The 9,747-nt window shown below is 49.8% G+C and overlaps 1 protein-coding gene across 1 annotated transcript; it reads right to left on the reverse strand.

Moving 5' to 3' along the window:
* Positions 1–1,621: 1,621 nt before the first annotated feature.
* Positions 1,622–7,680, reverse strand: KRT5 (keratin 5). The gene is made up of 9 exons (XM_008003337.3): positions 6,895–7,680; positions 6,099–6,313; positions 5,265–5,325; positions 5,065–5,160; positions 4,759–4,923; positions 4,278–4,403; positions 3,792–4,012; positions 3,010–3,044; positions 1,622–2,299 (listed from the first exon to the last, which is right to left on the reverse strand). Exons 1-9 carry the CDS (start codon positions 7,444–7,446, stop codon positions 1,989–1,991), a joined length of 1,782 nt encoding a protein of 593 aa, XP_008001528.2. The 5' UTR covers positions 7,447–7,680; the 3' UTR covers positions 1,622–1,988.
* Between the last annotated feature and the right edge of the window lie 2,067 nt (positions 7,681–9,747).

Raw genomic sequence — 9,747 nt, forward strand, 5'->3', positions numbered from 1 at the left:
GAGAGAGAGAGAGACAGAGAAACCTGAAAACAGGGAGAAGAAACAAAAAATTAAAACAAAGATCCATACTTTGATACAATTGGAAATCCGAAATTGGCTAAAATAATTTATACATCTAAAAGATAAAAAGGTGTGCAGCTTGTCTTGGTGTCTTCACCACATAAATTCTTTCTTTCACATCTGCTGACATACAATAATTGACAATTCTTCATGGCCTTAATCCATACTGAAGCTCAAATTATACTTATACTTGGGGATTCTATCAAATTTAAACAAGGTACCCCTGTAATCTTGGGGAAGTTACTGAACACAAAATAGAGAACAAACAGGCATGCCTCACTTTAATAGCAAAACTACTGACTTGCTTAAATTTCCCACGATCATAGCATCCTCTAAAGTATCCCACATAGCATCCTCTAAAGTAAAGGGCATGGACAGTCTGACCCAATAAGTCATAAATTAAAATTAAATCAAATCCTTGGCATTTATAAGTTGGTTTGACAAAATGGAATACCATGGGCCTCCCCAACCCCTAGTTAAAATAGTTAATATGCCCCAGTGTGAATTAAAACAGGACCTTTAAGGAGTGAAGCCCATTAAATAGGATCTATTTAGAGAAGGGTTGTTTATGTCCATTGTTTTTTCCATCAACAAGCTAATTTGGCCTATTTTTAAACTTGGAAAAAATGAATGGTGCCTCACAGTGGATTACCACAACCATAATGTCATGGTCATGCCTACTAAGGCTCCATACCCAACATTATTGGAATTATTGATGTATCCAATCAGCAACTGGTAGATATTTCCTTCTTATGGATTCGGCTGTCGAATATTCTGTTGAGTGCCTGTTGCAACAGCCTCTCAGTCACAACTCGCTTCACCACCAAGGGGGCATGATGCAGCTTTCCTAGATACTCAGGAAGTGCCTCAATGAGCCTGCCATGACATGCGATTTTTGCAGTCAAGCTCTTAAATGCATCTGACTTTCTCCAGGAGCACAGATAAGATTTATATTGCTGAATCCTCCTCCAAAGAGATGCATTTGATACACTCATTCAGGACATAGATACCAAAGAGCTCAGAAAAAAAGGGTGTGCCATTGTCCCACAGGTCATGCAAAGTCCTGCCACCTCCATTAAATTTCAGAAATTATTTGGTAAACCAAGAGCTACTCTATCCCTGACACTGTCAAAAAACAGCTATCGAGTATCTTAGTACCCACAATTTTTAGAAAAGGCCCAACATCTTTTAGGTCTTTTGAGGTCCTGAAGGCAACATATTCTTCATTTACAAACTTTACTTAAGCCCAAATATGCTGCTACTTGCAAATCATCTCACCTTGCATAGGCCCCTCTTTAACAAAAGGCTCTAAAATCTGTCTAAATTGCAGTACAATACACACGCCCATTAATGCCCTCCAGAGACTCCTTCATTGTAGAGACTTTACAATCTCTGTGCTTCTTGGAGTCTCTGGGCCACCCCCGATAGCCACTTTCCCTTAAATGTTATTCCATTCTCCCTGTGAATTGTCAAAAGAACCAATCGCATCTGGGTAGACTGACCCTCATAGTATCTCTAGGCTGATTGTAAACCTAGAAGAAAAACAATTCTGCACACCAGCTTATATTATAAAAGCATTTTATTGAACACACTCTGGAGGTAGTTAGAACTAGAACAAAATTTAGGATTGGAGTGGCGATTCTGTTTTGACAATTTAGATTTGGGAATACTTTGGGTTCTTGTGTCAGCAGGGACCATGCTGTGGGAAACCTAAAGGCTGATTTGAAGCAGAATATAGAACTGTGGCAAGGGAGACCAGGGGCTGGGAATTGGGTTCTCCTGGGAACCAAAGAATGTGGTTCTGCAATGGGCTTGGTCTAGACTACTCTCCAGAAAAGGATAAAACATGGCTTGAGCAACTGCCTAGAAGAGGCAGTCTCCCTGGGCTGGGTTGCTGCACTTGGAAGGCAGTGACTTGCAGCAGACTCTTAGCTCTTGAAGCTCTTCCGGGAGGAGGAGGTGGTGGAGACAAATTTGACGCTGGAGCTGCTACCCCCACCACTGCCAAAGCCCACCCCCAGGCCTCGGCCACTGCTTGCACTGAAGCCAGAGCCCCCGACACTGAGCCCACTGCCTAGGCCGACACCCCCACTGCTGCTGGAGTAGTAGCTTCCGCTGCTACCTCCGCCAAGACCACCGCCAAGACCTCCACCGAGGCCGCCGCCAAGACCTCCACCGAGACCACCGCCGTAGCCACTGCCGCCGCCATATCCAGAGGAGACACTGCTTGTGACAACAGCTACAGGGAAAGGAGGGAGGACTCAGTGGCACCGTCTGCCAGGCTGATCCTGCATGGCCCACTTATTTGATCTGCTGGTGTTGGAGCACTCTACAGGGCCCCCTTTACAGAGTAATAAACAAGGCCCAGAAGAACTGTCATTTAGTTAAGGTCCCTAAAAAAGTGGGTGAGCATAAGAGGCAAGGTGCTAGGTACTGAGGGGAGCTAGGTACTGAGGGGAGCTAGGTACTGAGGGGAGCTAGGTACTACAGGGAGCTAGGTACTGAGGGGAGCTAGGTACTGAGGGGAGCTAGGTACTGAGGGGAGTGAGGTACTACAGGGAGCTAGGTACTGAGGGGATCTAGGTACTGAGGGGAGCTAGGTACTGAGGGGAGTGAGGTACTACAGGGAGCTAGGTACTGAGGGGAGGAGCTAGGTACTGGGGGGAGCTATGTACTGGGAGGAGCTAGGTACTAGGGGCAGGTCAGGGGACAGTGTCCAAGAAGCATAGGATGCATGTCTTACCCTTTAAGAGATAAGACATGAACCACATTGTTTCCTGTCCCAATCTGTCCTTCCCTTCCACCACCCGTACCTTACTAAGTGTATTATTATAAATTACCATATGCTGGGATGGGAAAGATTTGGACCTAGAAATAGCAGAATTCTGAGTTGGCACTAAATATATCCCATATTATTGTCGTTGTTAACGTCTGTTCAAAGCTACTTACAGATGTTGACTGGTCCAACTCCTTCTCCACTGAGTCTGAAAGGAGAAAAATTGAATTAAGGGTTAACAGCTCCCAAAAAGACAGCATTAGTCTATGTGGCTAACTCCCATCCTCATGATTCGAGTTTATTCCATAAGCCAGGAGTCTGTATGCCCAAAAGCTGCTTAAGTTAAAGGAAGGGAGAACTCTCCCGAGGGACTTTCCAATGAAGAGGGATTGACCTAGAAACAAGTTGTTAGGAAAGAATTATAATTCACATTCTCCTACACCCACCATAGGGAAAGCACAAGAGATATGGGAAATATGATTATGTCAAAAGCAGTTTTTGCCTTGTAGGAGTTACATTCTGTGAGAGAATTTGGCACGGACAAAAATTCCTCAAACAGAAAGTAGTCGATGGGCAGTGTCAGAAGTTGAAGCCAACAGTACTTTGGCAATCCAAAGGTAGGTGAGTTTAACTCGGCTGGAGTAAACATGAAAGGCTTCCTGAAGGAAGGGGTACTGGAGGACAAGTGGGGATGGAGGTGGGCATGATGGATATTGAGGCTGAGCAAAGAACGTGGGCAAAAGCAGAAAAGACACAAGTGTCAAGACAGGTTTGCTGAGTTGCTCAGGTGCCTGGAGGACAGGCAGCACCCAGGAACACTATATTCAGCTATATGGCTATGAGTCAGACTGAAATAGTATTGATGATGTGTCATTACCATGCACAAGTCACTGGTCGCATGTGTGTGTGTTGTACACCCCACAGTGGAGCAGCTTGTATCATGCTGTCTGCTCACCTGCACTCCTCGCCCTCCAGCAGCTTGCGGTAAGTGGCGATCTCCACGTCCAGGGCCAGCTTGGTGTTCATGAGCTCCTGGTACTCACGCAGCAGCCGGGCCATGTCCTGCTTGGCCTTCTGCAGGGCCTCCTCCAGCTCGGCCAGCTTGTTTCTGGCGTCCTTGAGCGCCAGCTCCCCACGCTGCTCGGCATCCGCAATGGCGTTCTGCAGGTTGGCGCACTACAGACAGAAAGGAGGAGAGTGGGGTTGCTTGGGTAGCTGAGCTGGGCCTGAGGTGTCTCCTTCTGAGATTCTGGGTCAGGCAAACCAAACTATCATGAATCCCAGACAGAAACCAGTACATCATGGGTGGCAGGACATTGAAACACTGGTACTGGATCTGGCTCCGTGTGTTTAGCAAAAGTAAAACAAAATAAACAAAACAAAGTAGATGTCCCTTTTAGAGCTCAGGCCCCTTCCTTGCCCTCTTTCAATCACACCCTACCTGTTTCTTGACATTGTCGATCTCGGCTCTCAGCCTCTGGATCATCCGGTTCATCTCAGAGATCTCATGCTTGGTGTTGCGGAGGTCATCGCCATGCCGGCCAGCTGTCTGCTGAAGCTCCTCATACTGATGCGGCCAGGAAAGAGAAAACATTCTGCTTATATAAGTGGAAAGAACTTTCCCAAAGTTCACAGGCAGTGAGTTCTAAGCAGTGGCAAGTATTCTGGGGCTGGTTCAGGCTCTTCCAAGATCGAGCCAGTCTGGTGCCTTTGCTCTCCTGGAGACACTGGTGTGAGATTCAGAGTGAGATTCTTTCTCAGATCCTTGGGTTTAGATGGAAATTGTCTATAGGGCCATTCCTATAAAGCATCCCAATGGGTCTCAGCAGGTTCCAGGAGCCCCATCCTTGGTGTCATCATGGCCTAGAATCCTAGACATGGGTGTGTCCCCTCACTCATGAGACAGTCATCAAAGCACCCACCTTGGTCTGGTACCAAGACTCAGCTTCGGTCCGGCTGCGGTTGGCGATCTCCTCATACTGGGCCTTGACCTCGGCGATGATGCTGTCCAGGTCCAGGTTGCGGTTGTTGTCCATGGAGAGGACCACGGAGGTGTCAGAGACGTGCGTCTGCATCTGGGACAGCTCCTGCAGGGAGTTTTGGAGTCAGTCATCTGGCTCTGTGTTATGTTACTTAAGGTCAGTTCCATTCAAATCTTCCACTCATTGTAATTTGACAACTTGAGGGAAAAAACCTACCCATGTGAAAAATTTAGATAAGTTTCTTACCGCATCAAAGAACATCTTCATGAAGTTAATCTCATCCATCAGTGCATCGACCCTGGCCTCTAGCTCCACCTTGTTCATGTAGGCAGCATCTACATCCTGGGGAAACAGGGATGGTTGGCACCGCACACACCCTACTTAAGTGAGCTCCACGCTTAGCGAGCATAGCTGCAGGCTGCCGGTTCTCTCCCACCCACACGCACCTTCTTCAGCATCACAAACTCATTCTCGGCAGTGGTACGCTTGTTGATTTCATCCTCATACCTGGTGGTGAAAGGGATGGGAAGTGTTCGTCAGAGAATGAGCAACAGGTAAGGGGTCTTTATTTCGCAGTCAACTGTAAGCCTACTTTTGCAGTGGGAAGGGGCTTCTCCTCATAGGCGGAGAGGGAGGGGACACTGGTAGCGTGGGCCTCTGGCCAAGGTCCTTCCCCATTTAAATACTGCTTTCTCTGTAACTGCCTACCATATAATTCCATTATTGCTCTAATTCAGTTGTTTCAAGCAGATTCCTGCAGAAAAGCTGCGCTGTTTCTCCCCAGCTGCATTACCTAGTCAATTTCTCTAGTGTTCTTTTTTGAGCTTTCAGAGGCTTAAAAAAACGAATAAACAAAACTAAATCTAGCAGCCTAGTTGCTGGTTCATAAGACTAAAGAAATTATTTGAGCCGCCAAGCTGGGTTGTGTCACCAGCTCCTGCTTTGAGACAAATCTATCCAAAGGCCCATGTACCAGAGAGGAAAGCCCCAGAGAGCAAGCCTTGCATCAGGGCAGATTTCACCAGGTAGTGCCAAGGGCACAGAGCATGTTGCTCTGGCTGTTGGCTAAGTTCCTTGCAAAGGGCCTGAGCCTGGGGCTGGAACTTTCTAAACATGAGCCTGGCTTGTGTTTTTGTTTGTTTGTTTTAGTACTGGAGGTGTCCATGGAAGGTATATCCTCCCAGTGCCCAAGGAAGGCATGGTAGTAGACTAGTAATGAAGCCCATCTGGTGCCAAAAAGACACCACCCTCCCCTGTGTCCACCCCCCACCCCAACTCACTTGTTCTTGAAGTCTTCCACCAGGTCCTGCATGTTTCTCAGCTCTGAGTCCAGGCGGCCCCGTTCCCCAACGATACTGTCCAGCTGCCTCCTGAGGTTGTTGATGTACTGCTCAAACAACGGCTCCAGGTTCTGCCTCACAGTCTTGGTGCCCTGCTCCTGCAGCAGGGTCCACTTGGTGTCCAGAACCTTGTTCTGCTGCTCCAGGAACCGCACCTGGAGGGGAGCAGCGTTAGAAGATAGAGAAACTTGGATTTCATGTTCTGTGATCAATTCACTAAGGTGCCTCCCACCTCTTTCTGTCCCTCTGAAGCTTTCCTGTGCACCATGCCTGGCCCTGGGCCCCAGGAGGGGAGGAGCAGACTGAAACACCCAAAGTCACTTTTCCAAAGGGAGATAGGACACCTATCCAGGGCGCAGAAAGCACTAGGAGTGCTGCTTGGAGTGGGTCCCGGCTCAGCGGTGGCTGCAAAGGCACTCAGGCTGCTGCCCATGCACTTGTCTAACTTCCTGTCCAGTCAGCCCCGTTATATGTGGCATGGAATTCATCTCTCTGTCCAACAGTTGTCAAGAGGCCCTTGTGAGCTAACCTCTGAATGGGAAGAAATAACTCTTCCTTCCCAGCTGCCAGTCTAATTCATAATGTGTCCACAAATCCAGGGCACAGAAACAAATGGAAACACAGAACTGTACAACTATAAAGGTATTTACACAAAGCCAAGACATCTTCCCTCTTCCTCTCCCTTTGGCATTTACTTCAGACCCACAGTGATTTTTTACAAAAGATCGTAGCTCACCTTATCGATGAAGGAGGCGAACTTGTTGTTGAGGGTCTTGATCTGCTCGCGCTCCTCGGTCCTCACCCTCTGGATGCTGGGATCGATTTGCAGGTTGAGGGGAGTCAGGAGACTCTGGTTGACGGTGACCTCTTGGATGCCTCCAGGGGGGCAGACAGGAAAGCCAGGGCCACCGAAGCCACCTCCAAAGCCAGCTCCGCCACCGAGCCCAAAGCCACCACCAGCTCCACCGCCGAAACCAAATCCACTACCGGCACCACCTCCAAAGCCATAGCCGCCTCCAGCACCAGCACCAAATCGGTTCCTGAAGCTGCCACCACTAGTGCTGATCGATATCCTTTTGGAGCCCCCCAGATTGTAGAGACTCCGGCTACCATAGCCACCCACTCCACAAGCACCCCCAAGGCTGACCCTGCCGAAGCCACCACCGCCACCCCCGGACCGGGACACAGAGGTGAAGCTGGTGCGGGAGACAGACGGGGTGATGGCAGAGGCGGTGCTGAAGCTACGACTGCCCCCACTCCGGAAGGACACACTTGACTGGCGAGACATGGTGGCTTGTTCCTGGTGGAGCCAAAGAACCGGGCACTAGTGGGTTGGGAGGTGCTGGAGAGAACAGAGCTCAGCAGGACGCAGAAGGTGGCTCTGTTACCCAGGAACGGCAATGCCCCCTTTTTATCCCCTCCAGAACTGGGCTGGGCGAGAGGGCTGTCGAGCTGTGAATGATTAAGTGGGCTGGGCATGCCTGGGGGGCAGCTGTGAGCTCACCCGTCACACCTGCACAGTGGTGTGGGGTGCAAACGCTTTCTTCCTGGCAGGCTCTGCTCAGTTAGAAATAACCTTGCCTTGCAGCACTGATCTCTTGGCAGCAAGTTGGTGATGCTGCCAGCAAGTATATCTTCACTATAGAGGCTGGGGGCTGTGAGCACCCCAAGAAGGATGCCCGGAAGTGAGGGGGCATTGGCATGGCCAGTGTCCTGAGGATTCTTACAGGACCAGAGGTATTGACAACCATCCCAGTACGGTACATACTGAGCATCTGCCCTTCCAGTTTGGGGAAGCTGTCCATCAGTGGGGGGCAAACGATTCCCCCCAGTGATCTGCTCTTACACTTTTCCAAGCGGCAGGTTGCTGCAGGGTTTTCCCCTCTGGGAAAGGCAATTTGTAGCCTTATATCTTGGTTGTGTGCTAGAGGGAAAATAGAGTTTCATCCTTTTCTGCACAATTTCTTTCTTAGGGAAGGCACAGCTATACCAGAGCCCACTGGGCAGATCTGCCTGCAAGGTTCAGGCCAGAGAATGTGGGAAGCTCTCAGCGTCCCCTATAAACCACTTTGACCTCTTTAGAGCCAGGTTTATCCTTCCATAGCTCCTCCTAACTCAGCATTTGTTCTGCCCTTTGACCTTTTCCTTGCTCTTTGGCCTGGGCAGGACTCTGTGGGGGGCTTAGGAAACCCAGGGATCCCATGCAATCCCTTAAAAAAAACCCTGAGACTCATGGGCTATAGCGTCTCTTTTCGGGGGTAGCTACTCTGCCGGCTCCCCAGCCCCCGAGGTGTGTTCCAGCAAGCTCTATTCTACTAGGGAAGAAATGAGTCATCGTATGTGTTGATACAGGCTGAAGGCTGCCACAAACACATACCTGCAGGAGCTTCTAATCTCATCAGGAACATGTTGAGAGTCTGACGGCCTGTTATAACGGCGAACCACCCTGTTCTAAGCAGCGGGACTTGCTCTGCTTTCTCTATGCTGCAGCCCAAAGTCTCCTTCAGGGCCAAGGCAATGGAAAACGGGATTCTAAGTCTATGGATTGTCCTGCCAGAAAGGCTAGCCAGAGCAGGCCTGTGGGCCGAGGCAGCTGGCATGACAATCTGCCAGTTGCTTTAGGGAAGGCCCTGTGAGATCCCCTCTGCAAAACTTGTCTGGGGGGTTGTGGCACCAGGTGGAGGTAAGGGGATTTCTGATGAAGTTTTAACACACGTCTGTTCTAAACCACACCCACTGTTTTTGGCAGCAGATCTGAGTGGGGTCACCTCTCTGCCGTCCCCCAAATAGAAGCAGGGCTCTCAGGCAGGACAGTGCTTGGGCCTTTCAGAGCTGCGGGGGGTGGGGGGGGCCCTGTGGCCTGAGGCTGGAGGTAGGAATGCAATGGGGATGGGTTCAAAGCCTCAGGGAGGAGGGGCTATATTCTCAAGAGTAGAAGAACAGGACCCGACCCAGGCTCAGGAATCTCTCACCAGGGACTGCGGTTGGCCACAAGGAAGCCAAGGCTGTGGGAAAATGATTCCCTGGTGCTGAAGATCAGCTGAAACAGTGACTTCTCACCAGAGAGCTGCGATGAGCAAGCAGCTGACAGGTCAATCCCGGCAGACAGGCCAATGGCTGGAGCCGGTCTTATAGGTCTTGAGCAAAGTGGTTTGGGTGGCCTCCCTGGCTGGAGTGTTTCTGAGACCCTCAGAGATGAATTGTGCTGAGTTCACCATTTTCACATTTTGTTACTTTTTGGAGAACAGATGTGAGTGTCCTGGAGGTCTGAGACATACCAGGGGACCCTTGGCTCCTGATAGAACAGAACAGGTCCAAGCTTGAAGCAAGTGTCTGAGGTCTCATAGTGGGATGCTCCCTCTCCACTCGAAGATCGCTATCGGGGTATGTCCCCACCATCACATACACTCACAGGTCTCCGGTACGGGCCTCACTGCCCTCAGGAAATCCCCACCCCTCCTGAGACACTGGGACATTCTCTTCTCCCCATTCATTCTCCTCCCAGCTGTGTTGTGAAGAAAGAGGACTTGGCAGAGCAGGAATGCGTTCTGGCTAGTCTGAGGATTGCTAGAGTGTGTCAAGCTCAGAT

Source organism: Chlorocebus sabaeus, chromosome 11, assembly GCF_047675955.1.
Source record: "Chlorocebus sabaeus isolate Y175 chromosome 11, mChlSab1.0.hap1, whole genome shotgun sequence".
NCBI lineage: Eukaryota > Metazoa > Chordata > Mammalia > Primates > Cercopithecidae > Chlorocebus > Chlorocebus sabaeus.

Coding starts and splice junctions, on each gene's coding strand:
- KRT5 (XM_008003337.3), bottom strand. CDS start 7,446: ATGTCTCGCCAGTCAAGTGTGTCCTTCCGGAGTGGGGGCAGTCGTAGC. Junction 6,314..6,894: donor TCGCCTCCTTCATCGATAAG/GTGAGCTACGAT, acceptor GCTCCCCTCCAG/GTGCGGTTCCTGGAGCAGCA. Junction 5,161..5,264: donor AGTTTGTGATGCTGAAGAAG/GTGCGTGTGGGT, acceptor CTGTTTCCCCAG/GATGTAGATGCTGCCTACAT.